The sequence below is a fragment of the Drosophila takahashii genome, chromosome 2L (genome assembly GCF_030179915.1).
Source record: "Drosophila takahashii strain IR98-3 E-12201 chromosome 2L, DtakHiC1v2, whole genome shotgun sequence".
In the NCBI taxonomy this organism is placed as follows: domain Eukaryota; kingdom Metazoa; phylum Arthropoda; class Insecta; order Diptera; family Drosophilidae; genus Drosophila; species Drosophila takahashii.
The window spans coordinates 8,048,955-8,073,276 of record NC_091678.1 but is presented as its reverse complement, the minus strand read 5'-3'; the positions used below and the strand labels follow the sequence as shown (position 1 = coordinate 8,073,276).

General features: G+C 40.3%; 3 protein-coding genes across 4 annotated transcripts; 1 reads left to right on the top strand and 2 right to left on the bottom strand.

The window, feature by feature from the left end:
• Positions 1 to 4,272: 4,272 nt before the first annotated feature.
• Positions 4,273 to 16,245, top strand: bib (big brain). Its single transcript, XM_017150274.3, has 5 exons — positions 4,273 to 4,710; positions 6,871 to 7,037; positions 7,684 to 7,810; positions 12,969 to 13,176; positions 14,340 to 16,245. Exons 1-5 carry the CDS (start codon positions 4,514 to 4,516, stop codon positions 15,723 to 15,725), a joined length of 2,085 nt encoding a protein of 694 aa, XP_017005763.3. The 5' UTR covers positions 4,273 to 4,513; the 3' UTR covers positions 15,726 to 16,245.
• LOC108063239 (REST corepressor) lies at positions 16,221 to 17,469 on the bottom strand. Its single transcript, XM_017150275.3, has one exon. It carries the CDS (start codon positions 17,385 to 17,387, stop codon positions 16,902 to 16,904), a length of 486 nt encoding a protein of 161 aa, XP_017005764.2. The 5' UTR covers positions 17,388 to 17,469; the 3' UTR covers positions 16,221 to 16,901.
• Positions 17,470 to 17,781: 312 nt separating this feature from the next.
• On the bottom strand, positions 17,782 to 23,371 carry SoYb (Sister of Yb). Of its 2 annotated transcripts, XM_070211672.1 has the most exons (5): positions 23,308 to 23,371; positions 23,006 to 23,241; positions 22,811 to 22,860; positions 20,084 to 21,789; positions 17,782 to 20,016 (listed from the first exon to the last, which is right to left on the bottom strand). In XM_070211672.1, the coding sequence occupies exons 4-5, from the start codon at positions 21,782 to 21,784 to the stop codon at positions 17,863 to 17,865; spliced, it is 3,855 nt and encodes a 1,284-aa protein (XP_070067773.1). In that variant the 5' UTR covers positions 21,785 to 21,789; positions 22,811 to 22,860; positions 23,006 to 23,241; positions 23,308 to 23,371; the 3' UTR covers positions 17,782 to 17,862. The 2 variants fall into 2 exon arrangements, with proteins under 2 accessions (XP_070067773.1, XP_017005796.2); XM_017150307.3 differs by lacking the exon at positions 23,308 to 23,371 and having other exon boundaries at positions 23,148 to 23,274.
• Between the last annotated feature and the right edge of the window lie 951 nt (positions 23,372 to 24,322).

The window sequence follows — 24,322 nt, the reverse complement described above, 5'->3', positions numbered from 1 at the left end:
TTTAGTACTAGATATTTTGAATATATTTAAAAAGGGGAAAGTAGAGAGACAACTTGTCTTTCAAAGATTCATAAATATATTTCAATATTCTTATTTCTAATTTATTATACTCATTTTACTGTTATTTATGGCGTGAAACATTGATTTATTCTAACTAACAGTCCTGAAAATATTTCATGTTGATTTATTTACTTTTAAATTTGTATGAATTTATGCAAGAGATAAGTGATTTTATTAATTCGGGGTTTAGTGGACTAACAAATGATATATGATTTTATATTTTCTTATGCTCAAAAATATTTTATTTATATTCTTTAAGCTAAATAGTTAAATATAAGCAGTTTCTTTTTGGTTTATAAATAACTATTTATTTGCATTTGATTTTTTTTCCCAGTACACTGCCTTTCCGTTTTCTGGCTTTCACTTTGCCCAAACCACAATTCCTGAAACTTTCGCACCTGTGTGGGATGACGAGGAAAACCAAAGTCTGCAAGTGCAGGACGCCGACCATCTTTTCCAACCACAATCCAAAAAAGCCGTTGTCTAACCCTTTTTTTCGGCTTAATTGCTATGCCAGATCATAGCCATCACTCCGCTGCAGCAACAAAGTAACTGACAGCAGATACAATCCTATCGTATACAATTCGAATACGAATCCGAATCCTCCGACCCGAGTCAATGGTTGTATCACATGCATAAATTATCGTATCTGTAACAGTCGCGCATGTTTCAGTTCATTAGGGGACAGTTTCGACCTTAACCCTTCCCCTGTCCATGTCCACGTCCACAGCCATATGCAAAATAATGCCGCATCATTAGTGCGACGACCCACAATGGGAAAGGGTTGCAAGTGGGGCACGTGTCGAGCACTGAACACTGAACACTGGCTGCAAGTCCTCCGATTCGGGACTTTTTCGCCCTTAGACAACCCAGAAATCGTGTTTTTCACTGGATTTGCATATGCTGATGTTCACAGCATCATGTGAATTAGATTCCAGTGTTTTTTCATTGTCGCAGGTCAAAGGGTTTAGGGGGATGGACAAAACTGTCTAGTCATACAGGTCTGGTTTAAGTTGTGTTTGTAATTCGAATTTAGATATCATATCACTTTAATAAAATCTTGAAGACTTAACCTTAAGCAAACATAAAATAATTTAAAGGAATATCGAAGCTCTAAAGTTTTCAGACTAATTTTAAAAACTGTTCTACTTAGGATGCCCCGCCTCCGATTTTTTGCACAACGCCTCCTGTTCTCGGCCAGCGGTTTTTTCCCACACAACAGGGAAACCACAGAAAAATGTTGACCTTGTTTAGTTTTGGCAAAATAACCCGCAGAATCGGCGATCCATCTGGGCAAGGCCGGTTACCTGAGGAGATTGGAGGGCTGGGAGGAGAGACTTGGACAGGTACTCACGCTTTATCCACTCATAAGTCACGGCTTCGTTTGCCAGCCAAAGAATCATAAATCAGCTCCTCATATAGGGAATGAAACGGGCAACAGTTCATCGGTTCGTCGGGCATATCTCTAATAATGATATCAGGGCACGCTCTTCGGGGATACCGCATTCTGATTGCCCCATCGACGGCTTCCCGAAAAGCGGGAGACTTTTCACAGGCCCCTTTCCCTTTTTCGTATGGCATGGGGCCCCAGCAGGCGAGGCATCGTGACACCATCTCCATCTCCATATCCATTTTCAACTGCTGCAACCTGCACTGAAGAGAGCTCACAAAGATTCTTTAAGCCAGCGAATAAATTATTGCACTGAAAACTATTTAAAACCCAAATTTACATTTTATACAACCCTTTCTTCACTATTAAAAATCTTGTAAATTGTAGTTCTTTTCTTTTTTCGATTGTATTCCAATACTAGTTTTATTCTTAATATAAGGGTCACCTATTTTTAGCTGTGTACTGAAAAAACAATTACGAAAGGAATAAGTAGGAAACCTTCAGAGTACTTAAAAAATGTTACTAGACTACAAATTACTCAGTTGTTACTTGTTAATATCGACTTGATTTGTATTTAATTTTAAAGGCTTTAAATATTTTTTTTATATTATTAAAGACTGATGAAATTCTAAAAAAGATGTAGCTTTCTAAAAAATTGAAATGAAATTTACCCCTATTCTTTGAGTACTATCAACTACCCGGCATTATAATGCTCACCTTTAAGTAAGCAAAGGAAAAGAACAGAAAGGATAAAAGCTCCATCTTCAATTCCTTTTGCTCTCCCACAAAAAGAGTAAGAAATATCAACAACAGCATATCTCCAAAATGAGATGAGCGTATTCGGTTACTCTCGCAGTCTTTCTCCCACGACTCGATAAGTGCAGACATGGGCGTAGTTAGAGGGGAATATTTTCTTAAAAATAAGTATTTTGTATTAGTTGGCACAGAATATTTTATAACGAATGTTTCCTAAATATATTAATTTTTGTCCCGACAGAATTACATTTTTTTAAATATTTATGTCAAAAGAAAGACTTTTAAAATAATTTTGACTACTCCCCTGACTGAAAGAGGGGGCAGCTTGTATGCACACGAGCAGAAGAAACTGCGACAATGATGATGGTTAAGATGATGATGAGGATGATCAAGCGACGATGTGATTGAAACAAAACATCTTATTATTACCTTCGACCGGCCAAAGGAACGACCCCGTGCGACCTCGACGTAAAACGAGCGAATAAAAAAAAGCAAAGCCAAAAACAAAGAAGCACACAGAGAGTGTGCAAAATAATTCCCACGCTCAGAGGCCAGAAACAGCCTTTTGTCGTCTCCGTCTCCTTCGCATCATCATCACCATTATCATCATCGTGGTTCTCCTCCGTCGTGCCCTATAAGGCAACGTCCTTCCAACGCCCCTGCCCGCCCCCCTTTTTGCGGAGTTTGCAGAAAACACAAAAAATGCAAACAGTGTCGAAATTTCTGCGCCCGATTTTCCTCCTTTAGTTTCCCTTAGCCCTTTTTACTTGGTTACGATTTTACGATTTTTGTAGGCTGGCCCAAGAAGTCTGCGTGATTGATTTCACTCTGCCCCCCGAGTGGCGAGCATAATTTCTTAACTTTCACAGCTCATTGAGCCTGAAAAGTCACTCACACGGGGACAGCTTGACAATTGACAGGTGAGGGTATCAAGTGGTTAGGCCTCATAATTATAGTTTTTAGTGATGCGTAAAATGTGGACCGAGTATGGGCTTTTCGGCTGCTCCCTTTGGAGTTTCTGACCCGTGGATGCACCCAAAAAAATGGGCATTAACTTAAAGCACTTCTTATATTCTTCAAGAAAGAGAGAGTTGTAAAAACCTCAAATTAGATACATTTATTTATATTTTCACTTATAATTTACAGTTTATTTTATTTCAAGTACAACTATATTTTCAAACTGTATACTAACATCCCATTTTTCCCGGTGTTTTCAAGTGTGCTGGTCTTGGGACCGACATCAGGTTCATGTTAATACTTTGAGGTAACCACAAAAATTGCATACCCCTTCCCATTCTAATCAAAGTTTTTGCCCATTGAGCCAGATTATTTTACATTTCATTAATGTGTCGAAAAAGGGAAATACTTTCAATGAAAGCGGCTCCCAGACCAGCTGCCTGAGTTCCCCATCATCATCATGGTAATCATCATCATCATCTTCGGTCCAGGGAATCTGGAATCTGTGTGATCGATCAGTGCTGCGCAATTAACTTACAAACTTATGATTTTGATTATATATTGCCGAATGGGTGGTGGATGCAAACCACCGCAAACCACAGTGGTAACACCAACAACAGGTTGACAGGACCTTCTGTTCCATTTCCATACCGTTCCTATACAGTGAAGAAATATTGTGAATTTATTAGGTACAATTAAAAATGTGGATTTCAAAATTTGATTTTAATATGATAAATAATAAAAAAAAAACTTTTTTGTATTTTTATAAAAAATAAATCTCAAAAAAAGATATTTTTTCAATCATAATAATTTTTTTTTACAATTTATTACGCTTAAATTAAATTAATCGTTGTTGATTAAATTCTGTCTCAGAGACTTCTTTTAAATTCAATAAAGATTTTTTTCCTACCCCTAAATTATACACAGGAATTTTTTCAGTGCACGGCCTGCTTATCCACCACTGCGTCGGTGGAGTGGGCAGCTGAGCCGCTGCCGCTGCCGCCGCCGCCGCCGCCGCAGGGTGGTGGTGGTGAGTTGCAACTTCAACTTGTTCCTGAGGGCTGTGGACGAGCCAACCTGACTCGCTTCGGTTATTCGTTCACCACTCGCGCTTGAATACGGACGTGTTTTCAGGTCCAAGTCGAAGTCGAAGTCGAATCACAACGGATCGGTCGGTTGAAAGTTCAAAAACTCGTCAATTGACATAAATTGAGTGCAATTTGCAGTGTTTTCGCGAAATGTGTGTCTAACTGAGCCCACCGAATTCTCCGCTTCTTGTCGCGTGTTCAGCTCATCACATCGACTTAATTAGAAGATATAAACAAATCGTACATATAGTTCGCACTCGAAATGGCCGACGAAAGCCTGCACACTGTGCCCCTGGAGCACAACATAGACTATCACATCGTGACACTCTTTGAGCGCCTGGAGGCGATGCGCAAGGACTCACCTGGCGGAGGCCACGGGGTCAACAATCGGTTATCCAGCACCCTGCAGGCTCCAAAGCGCAGCATGCAGGCCGAGATTCGCACGCTGGAGTTTTGGAGGTGAGTCAATCCTGGACATCCAGGATAATATCCTGCAATCCCAAAAAACCAAGAAATTCGTAGTAAAATTAAGTACTAACGATAGTACAAAAATTCTTGATTTAAAATTAATATATCTTCCCTTAAATTTTAGTTGCTGAAAGATTTATATATTTTTTTTATAAAAAATTTTTTTTTTTTTTTTTAATTATAAAAATTTTAGAACATTTTATCAGTTATTTAAAATAAGTAAAGAAAGTTCGTATTATCCTGCACCAAAAAAAAACCAAGAGATTCGTAGTAAAATTAAGTACTAACGATAAGACTAAAAATCTTGATTTAAAATTGATATATCTTACCTTGAATTTTAGTTCCTGAAAGATTTATAGATTTATTTTTAGAAAACTAAACAAATTTTTTTTTTAGTTTTTGTAGAGTTATACAAATTTTAGAACATTTTATCAGTGATTTAAAATGGGTAAAGAAAGTTCGTATTATCCTGCACCAAAAAAAAAACCAAGAGATTCGTAGTAAAATAAGACTAAAATTTTTGATTTAGAATTGATATATCTTACCTTGAATTTTAATTTCTGAATCATTTATAGATTTATTTTTAGAAACCTAAAAATTTTTTTTTTTTATTTTTGTTGAGTTATAAAAATGTTAGAACATTTTATCAGTGATTTGAAATGGGTGAAGAAAGTTCGACCTTATATTCTAAACCACCTTTCACTACACTTAATTCTAGAATCCTCATTTTTCCTGGTGTAAATCTACTTCGAACCTTTTGTTTTCGTAGCCATTATCTGCACTTGCTTTCAATTTGCTCAACTTTAGATGGCAATTGTTGGATGTCATCTGGCTTTGTGTGAACTCTAAGTAATTGAAATCCAAGAGTTCTCCCGGCGACATCATCAAAATAATCGCCAAACTAAATACGGGCGAAGTTTCGAGCACTTTGTGGCTCATAGCAGGTCCTTTGCTCAAGGAACTGGCAAATAATTAACATTTCATCGCGAGCTGATGGAGTAATTAAATCTTAGCCGGGAGCAATGCTTTTGAGGCATGCCGAGCGCAAGAATTCCAACTAAACTAAGCGACACTTTGTCCTCGAAATCCCAACTGACTGACTGACTTACTGACTGACCATTAAAAAAAAAGAAAACGTGCATTAATGGAAGGGAGGAGTACATATACATAGTTCCAATTAAAGAGGACAGCGGAGTAGCACGAAAGCCAAGTCAAATGGCTGAATTTATGAATTTATGGAAATCCATCGTGCCCCTTCGGTTTGTTTGATTTTTCGTTATCGTGCAGCGGACTCCGCTTTTTGAGTTTAATGCGAATCCGAGTGGCGTCACGTCCAGTGGGAATCCACTGGAATCAGCGGCATTGCAGCTGCTCATCCCCCTCCTTTCGCTCCAGAGCCTCTCCTTCTGACACTCCACCCCCTCCCCTGCTTAATTGTCACTGCAACGCTTGAGGGCAACAATAAAGAGCTTTGTGTGCAACTTGATTTGTGCACTACAGTGAATATCAGCTAAGATTTCTTGTTTTTATTTTGTAAACATTTTTATAAAACAATTAAGGGTTATATTTCGATTTATATAGTCTTTTTAATTTTATTTTAATTGTCTATTACGTGGTTCTATAAATGTAAAACAGAGGCTCTTTGAATTTCATTTTTCCATTTTTTTTAATATTTGCGAAGGCTTTCAGATTTAAATTATAATTTAATTAATTATATAAATTAAATTAATTATGTAAATCATGGAATATGAAATAAGAAACCTTAATAAATATAGCCCTATGAAACTTACTTAAATTTCGATTAACTAATTCATTGATAACTATGGAAAAAAGCGTTCATATCTCAACAACATTTTATAAAATGATATACAAATATGAGAAAGGTTATCATGAAAATTTTAATTGTGATTATTTAGTAACTCAACATTTAAGCTAGTCATAAGGCTACTAATATATCAATATAGATTCATCATCAATCAAATGCATGCTGTGTACTAAAAACCCAATTTATTAGAATATATTTCTGAATATCGCACACCTCACTTAACCAATATATACTGTACGCACTCCACATGCCGCCAGAGCAGCCACATGCGAACGAAACCCAGTTGCGGAACCATCCTAACCCACTCTTCTCCTCATCCTCCACAGATCCATCATCAGCGAGTGTCTGGCCTCGTTCATGTACGTGTTCATCGTCTGCGGAGCTGCCGCGGGAGTCGGAGTGGGTGCCAGTGTGTCGTCCGTGCTCCTGGCCACGGCTCTGGCCTCCGGACTGGCGATGGCCACGCTGACGCAGTGCTTCCTCCACATCTCGGGTAAGGCAAAGGAGGCACAATAAACAACAACATATACAGATAGATAGGGAAACATCAACAGAACAGGGCGACAAGTGTTTCTTCTTTTTTTCTTTTTGGGGGGAGCGTAGCCCTTGGACTTGCGTGGGAAACTGCCGTTTTCAAGAACCAGAACACGAACCCCACTCTTTGTTTGCTGTATATTTTCGAGAAGGCAATGCACTCGGTTCGGCTCCACCTACTCCGTACTTCTTATCGCCCCCAAGCTCCCAGTTTCCCCCACTTATTCTCCCAGTTTTTCCCTTGCATTTATTCTGGTATTTATGTATTTGTTCATTTGCGTTGACATTCAAGGCAATTAAATGTCTGCACAAAAAAAAGAAAAAAAGAAAAGGACCGAAATTAGGGGGGAAGACACCTCGTCCTTCCAGACCAACATGTGTTGTTGATTTGCCCGCAACTCCCCCATTTTGTGGTTAGCAATTCCCCCGTTTTTTTCACAGCCAATTGGTTGAGCATTAAGTTATGATGTTATCTTCGGTTCCACAGGCAATGCCTTCCGAAGAAGTGTCAAAGTGATATTTAACGGTTCTCCCCATTTGGGTGGCCGCAATGGATTGAATACTTCAGATACTGTAAAGCTATTTTCCCCCATTTCTTCCCCCAGGCGCCCACATCAATCCCGCCGTCACCCTGGCCCTCTGTGTGGTTAGATCTATATCTCCGATCAGGGCGGCCATGTATATAACCGCCCAATGTGGCGGAGGAATCGCCGGAGCCGCACTCCTCTATGGGTAAGTTAAAACTCAAATAAATATTTTAGCTACATTTTTAAAGCCGAAAAACTAAACTGAATATGTCCCTGTCATTTAAAATCATCGAGGTATAAATATTGAACTAGAAAAATAAATCAAAAAATATTTCCGACAGTTAAAGCTCAAATAATAAAATATTTTAACTACATTTTTAATCCCCAAAAAAGAAACTGAATATTTCCCTGTCATTTAAAATCATTGAGGTATAAAAACGGATTAAGACAAATAATATTTCCAAACGAATGCAGATTAAACAGACTTCCATTTCAAAAGCCCTGCTTAAATTATGTAACATTTGATAGACGAAATAATCTATTATGCACATCAAAACGATTTAGTAGACGACAAAACATCAAAGTCAATTAAACAGGAATTCATTTTAAATTTTCTGCACTTAAATCGGTATGTGTTTTTCCTACGCCTGACCACAGCAATTACTGCATTATGCGAAGGACACTCTGCATCCTGCATCTGCGTGTGGATTTGCCCAAAAAGCAGGCTGAGGAGTCTCAAATTAAATCCAACAGGCTGCTCAAAGTGCCTCGGCCAGGTCGTAAATCAAGGCGGAAGGAGCTGAAAGACAGGGACAGGGTGGCAGGACAGCAGGACCACAGGATAAGTCGGATAGAGACAGATGAAACGCACTGCCAAGCGATGACTGTACAACAAGGACTCTCGACAGGAAGCGTGAAATGCGTAGAAATGCGTAGGGAAAATCTATGAAAGGAATGTGCAGGTAACCTAGGCCATCAACGCACAGATACACAGAAAAACACAATCACCTGCTGGAAAAAAAAAGGACGCAGGTAGCTAGGATTCTATCCGAAGGATAAACATCTGCCCCTATACTACGATGTTTGCGCAGTGATTTCCCGCTTCGAAAGCGAAAGATTTCTTTGTCATGCCTAGATAAAGGACCGAAGGATCTATGTATCTGTCAGGGTTTTTCCTTTTGAAGCATCCTGAAATCGCAAGACGAGGGGAAATACGAGTATCTCTGCGCCTGCGCACCATTTTTCAAATGTCGCTCCAGTTTTTTGTTGAGCATTGAACTCCTTTTAGGAGCAAGAGCAAGAGTAATGTCTGCTCGACATCTGTTTCGACCCTCCGAGAAGCCTCTTTTTAAGTGCGTTGGCATCGTTACTTTCTACACAGAGATCCCAGAGATCCGTGCGGGAGAATCGGCATAGTCGGCAGTTGGAGAAAGGGGACGAAGAAACATGTTTCAGCTGCTGCCACTGCGATCAGGTTCGGGTTTTTCGTTTTTTTGTTTTTTTTCTACTCCCCTGATATGGATTTCTTAGGGTCGAGTCCAATGAGTTCACGTTGTCTTTTAGTCGGAACATATGTTTCCCTAAGAGAAGACTAAAAAAAAGCAAGTCTTCAGCTGCCTGTGTGCTGATTAATTGGTTTAGATTCGACTTATATAGGTTATATAGCCTGGGCCGGGAGATTTCGGAGAAATCGTTGTGATTTTATGAGGGGCGTTAAACTTAATTTTGTCTGTGATTTTGTTGAGCTTCGGGATATCAAATAAAATTAATAGGACCTGCCAGATTTCATTAAATAGTAAATATATAATAAACAGTTAATGATTTATACACACAAAAAAGAATGTTACCGTAAAATCGATATGGCCATGTAAATTTCAGGTCAGGCAGAAACCCATATCTTTTTGACATGAAATACTCTTTTCGACCATATGAAATTTACCTGGCCGCATGTCAAAATAAAATTGATCTTAGATAATGTCAAATCGATCTACGTTTAATATCAATTTTTGTACCAGGATTATCATAATAAGATATTTTTCCAAGGTTATGTTTTTAGGATTTGTGCGAGGCAAACGATGTGTGTGATAAACAGCATTTTAAAAATCTTCTGCCTTTGCCAGGGGCAATTTAAATCCTCCCACTCCCCAAGGACCTGCCACTTCAGCTGCTCTTCCTGGCTTTTCCGTTGTCACATGTCACTTGGCACTTACCCTAATTGCGACGCATATGCCACATGTGGCCAAGTAGCAGCAAATACAAATGCCACCGAGCCGAGCAGATAAAACCCAGTCCGAAGAACTTCATTATCTTTCATAAAGAACGGCGAACGCTTGAAAAAACATTGCGGTACTTGGGAGGGGAGGGGGTAAAACGCGGGGCTTAAACTCAAGTATCGATATCCGGCTCAAAAATATTTGAATAGTCTTTAGCTGCTCCTCGCATTTCAATGATTTCTTCCCGTTCTTAAATTTGTTGTTTCCTTTTTTTTTTTTGGTTCGAAGAACGCACGCCGAGCACGTTCCAAAAATGCGAGTAGCCTTTGAAAATGTCGAAAGATAAAAATCAGGTAGAGGCCGCCAAAGACCGAGGACTGCAGAGAAAAGCAAAGAAACCAGAAAGCAGAAAAACATAATTAACATTTCCCTCGGACTCTGGATGGGTTTCTGGTTTTTTCTGTTTCGAGGCTCTGCGTCTGCGCAGGATGCGTGGTGCGGAAAGGGAACTTGAAATCAAACACGTGTCGCCGGAGTAGCCGCTCCTTCGATCTGGTTGGTCACTCGAAGAGCAGCTGGAAAAAATGCACAGCGCACACCTGCCGCTGCCCAAAACAACAGAAATTACTGTTGCCGAGGATCCACGAAGCAAACAGAAAACAGGATTTTCAACCGGTCAAATTTAAATTTTAAACAGCCAACTGAAACGAAACAAACTGAACTGGAGAGCAAAAGAGATATCAAGGCATACACTTAGGGAAATAGTGTGTCAATGAGAAGATGGTATACTATTTTGGGATCCAATGATAGTCAGTTGTGATAACTGATAAATAAACATAGAATTATATGGGAAATCAATTTGCTATAAGGCCAAAAGTGGATTAGGATTAAAAAAGAATATAATCAAATGATATAAAATTTAAAAAACTAATTATTTTTAAGCTTTCATAAAATCAATTTCACTAAAATTATTAAAAATTTAACAAAAGTAATTCTAATTTATTCACATATCTCATTAGTATATCAATGAATCATGAATCATAATTCCCATAGTAAATGAATTCACTACTCTTAATATAAGTTCTTAGACCTGTTGATTTTACCTAAAAAAGTATATTACTATATCATTTATTCTCCTTGTGTCCCCAGTTGATTTGGATCTAGCATGGAAATGCACTTCCGGCCGAACGAAGAGGGATGGTTTTTAGAAATCGAAATCGTAATCAATTCGTGTCACATGGGCAATTCAATTACTGAATCCGAATCCGTTCGGCAGTGCATTCCGTTCCCCCATTATTATTTGCTACTCTTCGCCTGGCTTATCGCACTTGGCTTGGAAATAGCATCCTGCCAGTGTTTCCGGTCGCCTTCACTTGGCCCCTGCATCCTTTATCCCCATCCCCATTTCCATTCCCATTAAAATCCTGCACAGGTGGTCCAGTTATACAGTTATGTCGCCGGCATTCAAACAACACCTGGGAAATGGGGGCAAAAAAGAGTTGAAAAAAACTGCAATCTAAACAGAACTTTTGTATTTGTTGAACTTCTATATACTTTTCAAATTGGGATCAATATTTATTGTGAAAGTTGTAGAGTTTATTTTAGTGAAAGTGTGGAAACTAAAATATGATAGATATTTTCCTATAAAATCAATGTTAAATCTGCGAAATGTCATGACAACTCGTAAGTTGAAGAGCGATACAGCAATGCATTTAGTGATTTTGTGGCATAATTTAATTTGGGGGTCTCATTGGGAGTCCTGAATCCTGAATTCCCATTCCCAGGGAGTCAGAAAGGCAACCACAAGCCAGACAAGACCGAAAGGCAAACCAAACCAAACCGAGAGCGTTGCAAATGGCACATGGCAATCCGCAGTTCGCAATTCTCCATTCTCCTTTCACCCGGAAACGCGGTGGCCACCATGGCATGAAAATGGGCTGGGAGTCGCCTCCACTTGGGGATAAGGACGAGGATGAGGATGTGGATAAGGATAACGATTCCTGTTCGCAGCTCCAAGTTTGCAGTTGCGGCAAACTGTTTCTTTTGGCATTTTTTATTCCGCAAAAACAATTTGCACAGGAAGAACTGCTGAAAGGCTACCATTTCCGGCTACTTAGTTGCTTCCCCTCCAAACTGAGTGTTTGGTTATCCGTGTGGATGAGTGGTTTTCGGTTTTTTGGTCCTGTGAAATTAGCACTTTATAGATTTATGAGCAAACAAGGGCCACTTTCGAGTACGCCCCAAGGGGGAGAATGTTTTTCCAAAGCGATCAAACTTTAATCAACGTTCAGTAGCAGCTGTGGAGCTCATTGTGCCGGGGATTAGTGCCTCCTAATGCCCACTAAGCCCCACTTCTCACCTCAGTTCTCAATCCAGACCAACGGCAGCCGGATCTCGGAGCAATTTCCCATTGCCAGGCGTTCTATTTGCTCAAGTACTTTTAAGTGCATTCCAAAAGCATTTATTTCCGGCTTTTCAAAGTGGGCGTTTAGGTGTGGTGGTTGAACTGAACCACAGGTAAAGGCAAAGTATAGCTAGGAAAATATTTACCCAGCTCGGCAAAATGCAAGGCAAAATGTTATCTTGCCTGTGACAACAATCAAATTCCTGAATTTCCTAATATATGCGGCTTTCGACGAACTTTGCTTTCGAATCAGGAAACAAATTATTCGGCAGTTGAGTTTGCCCATAAATCGCAAAGCTTCAAACTCATTTGGCAACTCTGGTAATTGAAACTCTGATAATCCAAATGATGTTGAGGCAGTTCAAGCGAGAGAGCAGATTAAAGGGGTTGTCAGGGTAGTGAAATATAAGTAAAATAAATGTATATTGAGATTTGAGTCCCAATCAAATGGAAATAAAAATCGAAATTAAATATTATTTATTATTACAATCCTAAAAAAGTTCTGTAATTATCTCACCATCTTGTATATGGTTCCTAACCTTAAACCCTAACCCTAAAATAAATGGATATTGAAGTTTGAACCCCAATCAATTAAATATAAAAATCAAAATTAAATATTATTTATTCTTACCATCCTAAAAAAAGTTCTGTAATTATCTTAAATTAAAATATATGGTTCCTGACCCTTAGCAAAGTTTATTGTCACCATTAAATTTACCCATTTCTCTGCTTATTTTATTTTACAGCGTAACTGTGCCAGGATACCAGGGAAATCTGCAGGCCGCCATCTCACAGAGCGCTGCTTTGGCTGCCTGGGAAAGGTTCGGCGTGGAATTCATCCTCACCTTTCTGGTGGTTCTGTGCTATTTCGTATCCACGGATCCCATGAAGAGGTTCATGGGCAACTCGGCCGCCTCGATTGGCTGTGCCTACAGCGCCTGCTGCTTTGTGTCGGTAAGTTGAGTTGACTTCACTCCGCTCGAGTTGAATTCCAAGGCCCGGCATTCTTGGGCAGAAATCAGAAATACGAAAATCAGAAAACCAGAACCCGCCAAAAACGAAACTGAAACCGAAAACAAACAACTGAAACCGAAATAACGCACCTGCCGACTTTGACTCTGTCATTTTGATGGTGCAAAATCGCAGCATGACAACAGCGGACGAGATAAACTGGGTTCAGGTAGAGAGACTTTAATCGTGGGATGGTGGATGGTAGAGGTTTTAGCGGGGATGGAGGAGATAATTAATTTAGCACAGGGACTCCCAGGACTTGAGCTGCATTGTTGGCATAACGGAGGGTTTTGTGGCGGGCATTCAAAGGAGATGCGATGACTTGGCTAAGCTCTTGAGGGGAAACCGATTAAAGTCAAGTTTATATCGACTGCGGATTGAGTTACGCCGCGGCGATTTGCACATCTTAAGGTCATTAAGGGGTTTGAGGCATTTTTCCAGGAATTTACTAGTCAACTACTACAAATTATATCTGATTAATAGGGATATTCATATTAATATTACATATATTATATTATTATTATATTATTAATATTATTAAAAATAAAGCATGTCGCCGTAAAATCGTTATGTGCATGTAAATTTCTGGTTATGCAAAACCCATATCGTTTTTACATGAAATAGTCATTTCAACCATATCAAATGTACCTGGCCCATATAAAGTTCAAATTGATATTACATAATGTAAAATAGATCTACGTTTCATGTCGATTTTTTTTGGGTGAACAAACAACCTTTAAACATAAAATAGACACTCTTTAAAGCTGTTTAAACAATTGATATTACATAATGTAAAATCGATCTACGTTTTATATAGATTTTTTTGTGTGTACAAATAACCTTTTAACATAAAATACACACTCTTTAAAACTGTTTAAACAATTTATCAACTAGCCTCTGCCATAAAATGCCTTTTGCATTGTTTGTCAACTTTTTCCCCAAGTATCCTTTGTCAGAAAATCATAGAAAAAGACTACTTTAACAGGCTAAAGCTGCTAAAACGACATAAACTTTGACTTTGACTTATGCAGCCCCTGAGATGCCCTCCCAGTTTCCATTTTCCTACACAGACAACTAACCAATCCTTATTCCTTACTCCTTTACAGATGCCCTACCTGAATCCTGCCCGCTCCCTGGGTCCCTCGTTTGTGCTGAACAAATGGGACAACCACTGGGTCTACTGGTTCGGTCCCCTGGTGGGCGGCATGGCCTCTGGCCTCGTCTACGAGTACATCTTCAACTCTCGTCGCAGTTTGCGCCACGCCAAGGGCAGCATTGACAACGACTCCAGCTCGATTCACTCGGAGGACGAGCTGAACTACGACATGGACATGGAGAAGCCCGGCAAGTATCAGCAGTCGCAGGGCACCTATCCGCGTGGAGGTCAGTCGAATGGCAATGGGAACTCGGGTCAGCAGGCCTCAGTGGGAAATGGTCAACATCAGGCCGGAAATATGGGCCAGATGACTGGAGTGGTGGCCAATGGACAGGGCAACTACTGCCAGAATTTGTACACTGCTCCGCCGCTCTCTTCGAAATACGAACAGCAGCAGGAGCCACTGTACGGTGGAACCCGCTCTTTGTACTGCCGCTCACCCACTTTGACCAGGAGCAACCTGAATCGCTCGCAATCCGTTTATGCCAAGAGCAACACGGCCATCAACAGGGACATAGTGCCGCGTCCAGGTCCTCTGGTGCCCGCCCAGAGTCTCTATCCCATGCGCACCCAGCAGCAGCAACAGCAACAGCAGCAGCAGCAACAGCAGCAACAGCAACAGGTGGCTCCTGCTCCGCAATCCTCCCACCTGCAGAACCAGAATGTCCAGAATCAGATGCAGCAGCGCAGCGAGAGTATCTACGGAATGAGGGGTTCGATGCGGGGACAGCAACAGCCGATACAGCAACAGCAACTGCAACAGCAGCAGCAGCAGCAACAGCCGAATATGCAGCCGCAACAGTTGCAGCCTCCGCCGCAAATGATGGTTGATCCCAACCAGCAGCAGCAGCAACCGCAGGGCTTCCAGCCGGTCTACGGCACTCGGACGAATCCCACGCCCATGGACGGCAGTCACAAGTACGATAGGCGCGATCCTCAACAGCTTTACGGCGTCACGGGTCCCAGGAATCGCGGACAGTCGGCTCAATCGGACGACAGCTCGTATGGCTCCTATCACGGCTCCGCCGTCACTCCTCCCGCTCGTCATCCCAGCGTGGAGCCATCGCCTCCGCCGCCACCGATGCTCATGTATGCCCCACCCCCGCAGCCAAATGCAGCCCATCCGCAACCCATTCGCACCCAGTCGGAGCGAAAGGTGAGTGCTCCAGTGGTGGTTTCCCAGCCGGCAGCCTGTGCCGTGACCTACACAACCTCTCAAGGACCCGCGGTGGCCACCCAACAGCAGCAACAGCAGCAGCAGCAACAGCAACAGCAACAGATGATGATGCAACAGCAGCAGCAACATTACGGAATGCTGCCGCTGAGGCCCAACTGAAAGCGGCTGTCTTGGGGTCCGGTGACCACGCCCCCGCCAGGGATCAGCGCCCTCGCCCTCCAGCCCGGAGGCACCATGACCCTGCACCGCTGCAGCCTAGCCAAGCAGAGCAGTTTGTTTTAGTCGTAATACTCGGGCATCGCATCCAAAGGAAATGTACGCAAGTCTCAGCCCCTAGAGTAGCATAGTCCTAGTTTAGATAGACACTGTATTATTCGGAGCCAACGCGACGAGGAACTCACACCTAGCAGACAACGATGATTAAGTCTTAAGGAACTATTAAGGGCGATTGCTTACTAGACTAAACGGATATAGGTGATCTAGACTGAAAGATGGCAGCAATTAAGCTGTTTACTTCTTTAAAATACTTCCTATTATTTTTTCCACATCTTCCGACTGCAAACATTTATGTTTTTTAGAACTCTTATATGAGAATTCCTAATTTAACAAGTTATCTTTGCTTTTTCTAAACCAAAAACTAGACTGAAAGAAATATTTCTGCATTTACTTAGTACATTTATTACATTATATTTCCAGACCATTTGTTTCAAAGTTCATTTTCAAAGATTTTTGTTTACTTTTAGCTTTTAATTTGTATATAGTCCACATAGACGTATTACTAGGCATATTTAAGCTATTCCTGTAAATGTTAGGACCTTAAGCTCAGAAGTCGATACCAACATATATGCATATGTATTAAATTAGTTATATTTACTTAGTGATAAACACGCTTGGTAATGCATAGTTGTAAGATTAAAGTAATACTGCAAATATATGGTGTATCAAAATAAAGACATGTTCATTCAACGATAAGAGTTATTATTAAAGAACGTTTCATATATTAGATTAACCAAAAATTTGAGATATTCATGCTTCATGGATATTATCTGAATTGGTTCAATCGTAATTAATATTCAGGGCTTTCAGGTATCGTTTAAATCACCATGCTTAAAGTATATTTCGGTTTGGCATTATTGGAACTTTGGATGCTGGGGATCTTACTTATTATCTTCCTTAACAATATCTAACATCCAAGGAGTTTTATAATGGTATGTTTTGTAACAACAAATAACATATAAGGCATTCTACGTTTAACGAATCCAGTTAAAGTACATATCTGATTGACCATTCGAAAAGCTTTTATATGATCCAAATCAGTATTCCACGAAGGAATACTCAATGTATGATTTGTTGGCCCCCGGAATCCTTGACCTTCGCGTACATAAAGTAAAAATACAGCCGGAGTTCGGCCAAAGGAAAGTGGGGTAACTGCTCCCGGACCTTGGCGAAGTCGGCGCCGAAGCGATCGAAGGCCTTGGAGAGTCGGACGAGATCCTGGGCCTTCCAGCGATGATAGCGACATCCGCGAGCGGTCTCAAATCTCTGCAGACGTCGACGGGCCAGGGGCAGATCGAATCCGTGACGTCGCAGGAGGAACAGCGCCTGCTCCTCCTCGATGTTGTAGCGACTGGCAGCGAGGTCCAGGTATTCGCGCACATCCTTTTCGTCGCTCTCCAGCAGTTGCGGCGACCACAGGATCGAGGCGCGATGTTGCAGCTGCTTCAGATCCTGATCCTGCTGCTCCGGAGTCAGGTAATCGGGCAAACTGGCTGCCTGTTTGCTCCAGTAGCGCGAATCTCGCTTCTCCTTTTGCAGGGACATCCTTCAATCGAAAACAAAACAAAACAAAGAAAGACAAGTAAACTGGATCAAGGTAACAACGAGGGCAAGACGCTCCAGTATTGTAATCCTTCGTTTCAGTGTTGACTAACGCAGCAAATGCACTGAGCAAAGTCAATTAAAGTAATGAAAATTTAATGCTCTTGGGTATCTCTTAAGTTATTTGGTAACATATAGACCTTATCCACTTATCTTAATAAAAATGCAACAGAATAGTAAATAAATTATACGATATCGTAGCAACTTTCACTTTTTACACGATAATTTTCCAACCCAGCCCTGGAATATCCACTAGATATAACTTGCCCAAAGTTCAATATTTTTATAGTCCTACGAAAAACAAAGTTTAAATTTTGTAGAGTAATTATATTTTTAATATTAAGAAAATCATGATTCATCTAAATACTAGTTTTTATAGCCAATAGTTTAAGGGATAATGAAAATATGTGTGACAACCCTAAAAGTCTTCATATAAAGTAGAGTCCAGGTCGCAATATTCCACTCCCGGCTCTCTGAAGACCTCAGGAGCAGAATAGAATTCATCTTCCTCGGAATCGGAGTAGTTATTTCTATTCTCGTAAGTCAAATACCCATCCCAAAGGGCTAGACCCATTGATAGTGGAGGTCCCTGAGCACGTTCAGTATCGTAGATCAGCCAGTGGGAATTTTGTTGGTCATATAGCGAATTAAGAAGACTTGGCCAAAAGCCTAGTAAGCCAATTTTGGCCAACTTGACATGTAGGTTGTAGCCATGTTGCTTCTCCGTCTCGATCCTCACCTCGCCCAGTAGATTCAGAATGCATCGTTGAGAAGGCGTAGTTGTCGTCACATTGTAAATCAAGGTATTACCTTTTAGAATAAGTTTATACTCTGTCACCTGCTGTTCAATGATTAGCTCTATATGGGTTTGGGTCTGGTGCCATCTAATCCTTGGACGCACTACTTCTCCAGATTTTGAGGCGCAGTTCAAGGACTGCAATACTAGTTCTTTCGAAAGCTCTTGGAGGCCAACTTTAAGTGATTTGTCCAGTCTTGACTTTATTAAACCGGAGTTTCTGTGGAGGATTTCCTGGTTATCTTCTGATTGCACAAGGTTGTGTATAAATTTTTGAGTATCCTGCTTTTTTGAAGAACAAGTACTGTTTAACTCGTTAATGAGGGTGTTTAATAATGCTGTGGAACTATCGATTGGTGGTTCGATTGGGATTAGTTTTTCCGCTACTGATTTTCCGCCATCGTTTAGAATTTTATCCTTACAAGTATTTTTCTTCGTTACTTCATAAATTTTATCTTCTATTTGATCTGAGGGCAGTTCCTTTTTATCCCCAGCTTTTTCAGTTTCTTGAATTCTATTAAGTGATCCCATCATCAAATCGCCTTTCTCCACCATTTCTGTGCATTCCCTTCTTGGAAAATTAAGATCAATTGTATGATCCTCCAAGTCGGTATTCCTCTTTCCAAAACTAATGTTTTCCTTATTGGATTCCAGCTCTTCTATTTTTTGCTTCTGCTGCTCGAGCAGGACTCTCACTTCTTGATTGCTTGTGCTGTCCATTTTGGCAAATCCTCGACGAAGCAGTTCCTTACGCAAAAAGATTTTGTATACACTCGTTAGCATGGTTGGACACTCTTCAATTAAAGAAACTTCCCTGACGTAGACCACATGTAGAATAGAGAAATCAACGGATATCTGCATCACCTGTCCGTCGACGGCACCAAAGCTTTCCTGGACCCATTGATTGGCATCTGCTGACCACTTTCCTCCTTCTCCAGCTGGAACCAATCCAGACAAACGAATATCCATGGCCAGAGGTGGTAAAGATCTAAACTTCTCCGGACATTGCCGCAAATCACTTGGCTTAACCTGCACTAATTCACTGCCATGATCCATAAATTGCACAGTGAGTTTATGTTCGGATGAAATGTCCACAATCCTCACTCTCCTCCAGGTTTCCTCATACAGCACAAAGCAGACATCGTTTAGATTATATGGGTAATGTACCTTCTGCGGCACTCCCATGCTAATTTTAAGCAATAATGTGGAGGGATTGGAAGGATAGGGCACTTCCATCCAGCTGCATGAGTCTTTTGATTTATACTTCAAAGGCCAAACGGCCATGTGAACTGGGTCATAGGCTTTGTACAACTTGCAGCGAATTAATGTCCCTGTTTGCTGAAGTGGATTTCCAGGCTGCGAAAGATCAGATTTAACGTAGTGATGTCGCTTATTACACAGCCTCCGATTGCAATCACCACTGCTCAGTTGATATGGACAGTAGGGAATATCATCATCCATTTTCTGCTGGCTGAGGGACATAAATTGGGAATTCAATTCGTTGGTGGCGATGCCATGATCCTGAAGGAATTTCATGGTGCGGGGCCACTCCCTGGAGTTCCTCTCGTCCAACATCAAATAGGTGATCAAGGATGGTCGTTCGATTCCCGGAGGTGTGGTAAATAAATTACATATGTTGCCTGCCATGGTATGGAATCGACTGGAAAATCTAAGCCAGGATTCCGGAAGACTGAAGTGGATAAGCAGCTCGATGTTCCTTAGATGCAGCTGTTTCGGAATCGGATTATCACTGACCAGCATCAGCTCGTGAGGTTCCTAAAATGGTATTTTCGAATTAATATTTAAGCAACTAATAATTACATTATTCTTTAGAAGAACTCACCTGATTATGAGCTCGTGAAATGCCCACACATTGATGTCCTGCTTCGGTTAAAATCATTTTCAAATTCTCCAGCTCCATCTGACTTTTGCAGTATATCAGTGTGCGCTTCCTTGGAACTTCCTGTGCCGCCAGGATATCAAGAAGCTGTCTGTTCTTCAGCGTGGAGATTCGAAGAATGATTTTCATTTTAAGACCTCCGTACAGAGCTGCCTCGAAAAAATCTCCGAAAAGGACAAGTGGTTTTATCGTACGCCTTAAGAGTTTCTTGAAACTATCCGCATGCCATTGCTGAGCTACAAGGACTAACTGCATCGTCAAACAACCCAAGGCATAGACTTTCTGTAGTACTTCGTCCAGCAGCTGTAGATTTCCCAAGCGCATGCGATCAAAGTCATCGAAGATTAAGAATTTCAGTCTAGTCGCATCCACTAGGGCTAATCCATTGACCAAAATGTCAAGCAAATGCGCCAATGTTGTGACCAAAACACCGCAAGAGTTGAGCAGCATCATATAAACAACCGTTGTGGAATGGTCATGTGTATTGACCACCTTCGGGAACTCGGTGTTGTAGTCCCTCATCAGAAAGTCGCAATGGGAAGTCAAATTCATGGCATTCTCTACCGAATCCACCACTAACAAAGCCAGAGGACCTGGAGCCATCCGATCCTCAAGAGTGGTGGCAGTATTTTGCAAGGAACGCATTACAGAGGAGCAAACTACGGGAAGATAACTCCAAGAGCGTCCCGTTCCAGAGCCATTTACTAGCACTAGGGATCCACCCTGCTCGAGATGCGGCCAGGAATACATTTGCGTGGGAAGTGGCGAGTGAAAGTTCAGGTCTTTCATGCTCATCTGGATTTCCTTGCACAAATGTAACTCCCTATAACTGCTCACAGGATTCACAGGTTCGGGGCTATGTGCCAGCACCGAATGGGTTGGAGATTCCTTCAACTTATTAATTGGGATATTTTCAGAGGACTCAGCTTTCTTTCCAAAATCCCTTGTTGATGCTGAACTACTTGAATTCGATTTGTAATTTCCACTTCGCGACATCAAGCTGCCAACGGATGCCTTTCCAAGCATGTCATTAAATATCTGATCCAATTTATCCATGGAAAAGGTTACTGATCGAGTATTCAATTGGTCGGTTGCATTTTCATTTGAAGAAACGAGGGAAAAAGCTTTTGATGGTTTAGATATTACAGGCTTATCTGTGCAGATGGTGGTGTTTAGTGAAGATAATGGATGAAGATGGTCAGTGATAGAAAGTGATTCCGAATCCTTTAAGACAAGTGATCCATGGTGTTGTTGCTCAGATATTTGCTTATTGGATAGCTTTAGTTCTGAGAAACAATATGAAACATTCTCTGATCCTATGAATGAGGTTTCCGGTTCATTATTTATATCTAATAGTTTCAATTTATCATGTATTTTTGACCCAATAACGAGGGCTGTTTGCACGGAATTGTCGCTGATACTATGAATCTTGCTTAGGACTTTTCCGGTTTCTGGTATAATGTAGGGGTTACGATTCTGGAGTAATGCATCCAACTTTTGGTGCTGAATAGCCGGATGAGTTAAGGGCGATCTTTTAGCAACGGTCCTTAACATTCCGTTTAATGGCTCCATATTTTTCGAGGATATATGTTTGGCCTCCAAGGAACTAACAGCGAGAGATTTTCCTTCCTGCTGTGGTTCCATTTTTCCTATATTTGAATCGATAAATATTTCCGTTATAAGTAATTTAATAAGAAATTTGGTACATAACGATAATTTTATATTAATAGCATACGTATTTCTTTCCAAATCTAAAATATCTACGAAAAATTGTCCCAAAACGTAATATAATTTGTTAGCTAAGAAAATAGTCTATATCGTCTTAGTAGATGAGATTATTCTTTAGACTATCGGGCCATATTTTAATCCTATATTATTATATATTATACCCTATAATATAGCATTTACATATAAATGGTTCTTCTATCTTTAAATCGCCCGTTTAAATAAACTTGAGCTTAAAGTCGCGTTACGTTTTCCCTGTGCACTCATGTGAAAATGGCTGCGATTTCCACGCGTCAGAAACTTTGCCCAAAGCGAGCCAAAAATTGTGAAACCAGCCACAGGATTAAATTTGTGGATTCGGATTGTGATTTAGTAGGGAGTAAATTAGCTAATTTAAGTTGGGAAAGCGAAAAGCGAAAGCAAATGCGGCAACTGCAGCTTTCAAATGGCAAAACAAAGCAACTGGCTAAGCCGCAAGTAAGGAGGTCCTTGTGCCTATTTGCTGTTTGTTTGCGCTGCACTAGATCCTGCTGCAGTGCCTCCTCCCCCTCCCCCCTCCACATCCACATCCTTTGGGTGGACAAGTGGCAAGTGGTGCTCCACAATCGGCAGTGGCGCGTGCTCCAAGCTGTTGTTTTATCAACACTTTAAATGCCCGAGATGTTCTCTAAGCCGACTTATTTATACAAATGCAAGGCACTCGCTATACATTATTTCAGTTAATTTAACATGTGCTCGAGTAAATAGGGGATTATTCGACGATAGGAATCTCAAACAACCCTAAATTTGGGTGCAAAAAAATTGGCGATTATCATAAAAAATCCCAGAATAATGCAGGGTATTGAATATGTAAATAGGATCATCAAGAATCGATCGAATAAACCTTTTCTAAAGCAGCTGATAAAGTGGTTTAGTAAATAATATAGAAAAATTGTGTATACTCACTTGAGCCAGGATTGGAAATAATACCGTTTTTACAAAACTTTAGTTGAAGTCTGAAAAAATAATTAAAAATCTTATTGAATTTGTTAAGATTACTGTTTTAAATAAGAAGTAAATGTAGCACATTACAGAAAATAAACATAATATAAAAAGTTCAAAAGGTAAGAACACTACATATTTCTGTTTTGATTAACTTACCTTTACAAGAGGGATAGTTTGAAATAAGTTATTTTGTTAAAGGCATCGTCAGTCCAAGTTAGAAGTGAGAAATCGACTGACTTCCAATAGGCAAAACACTTCCAATTCTCAAACAGCCTCTCACAAAGATATACAAACTCACTTGTAAACAAAGAAGGGCCCTTTTTAAAGTGTCAGCGCAATTGGATTGGCGTAAACAAACTCGATGAAGAACTGGAAATTTGAGACTCCTCTGGCTAGAAATAAAAGTAGAATAATAAATTGATGTACAATGTGCTTCGTACATTTATTTCTTCACTTACTTGACTGCAAACTATTAGACAGTAAATAATTCTTTTAAATTAAAGAATTCAACCTCAATTTGTATTTACATTAGCTGTAAGAAAAAGAAAAGAAGCGCGAAAAAGAGAAATTTTCTTGGAAATGTATCGAAGTAGAAAACTTTAAAGAAGATCGATATCATCCCTGATTAATTGACCAGTAAGAATTTAAATTTTAAGTCATTCTAATCAAAAACGGTCTCAACCATTCAAATTGCAACCTGTATACTCGAAAAGTTCTTAATAATCAACTATTTTTATTCACATATAAATGCACCCATGTGCCAACAACGTAAATTAGCAAAACATATTTTCCCAAATAATTGATGGCAATCTGGTCCCGATAAATCCTTTTCACCCATCCCGCGCCTGCTAATTGCAAAACAAAATGCCAGCCATTATTCAACCCAAAAGTACGGTTTCTTTCCTAACGAAAATGCTACTTTTTACCCCTTTAACGGCCACAATTTTCCCTTTTTCCCCTTTTGTTTGCCAGGCACCAGGTCGCCCATAAAAGTTTGACCGAGTAGGGTTGTCGCATGTCCCCCCGCAACCCCTGCAGCATTTGCCTTTTATTCCTTTTTTATTTGATTGTTTCATATTTGTGAGGATTATATGGTTGAGTGTTGAGTATCAGGGAAGACAGGAGGTGGGGGTGGACGTGTGGTAATTTATTTTGCGGCTTAGAGCGGCACTTTATACTTGCGGTTAAGTGAAAGGACTGCCCGCCTTTTTGGTTTTTGAGCTCAAAAACACAAAGATAAATAGGTAGCACAATTTATATAAATACAAAGTAACCATAAAATAAAAACTAGAATAATTCAAAATAATTTGTTTAATTCTTTAAAGATTGATCCGTTTCAGATCAAGGATCAAAAATGAATTTCTAAAACATTTCTAGGAAAAACAAACTCTTTTCTTCCACGAGATACATTTTATTTTAGTAACAATTGTATTTTTATTAAAACCAATATTTAAAAAGTATAAAGATTTGAAG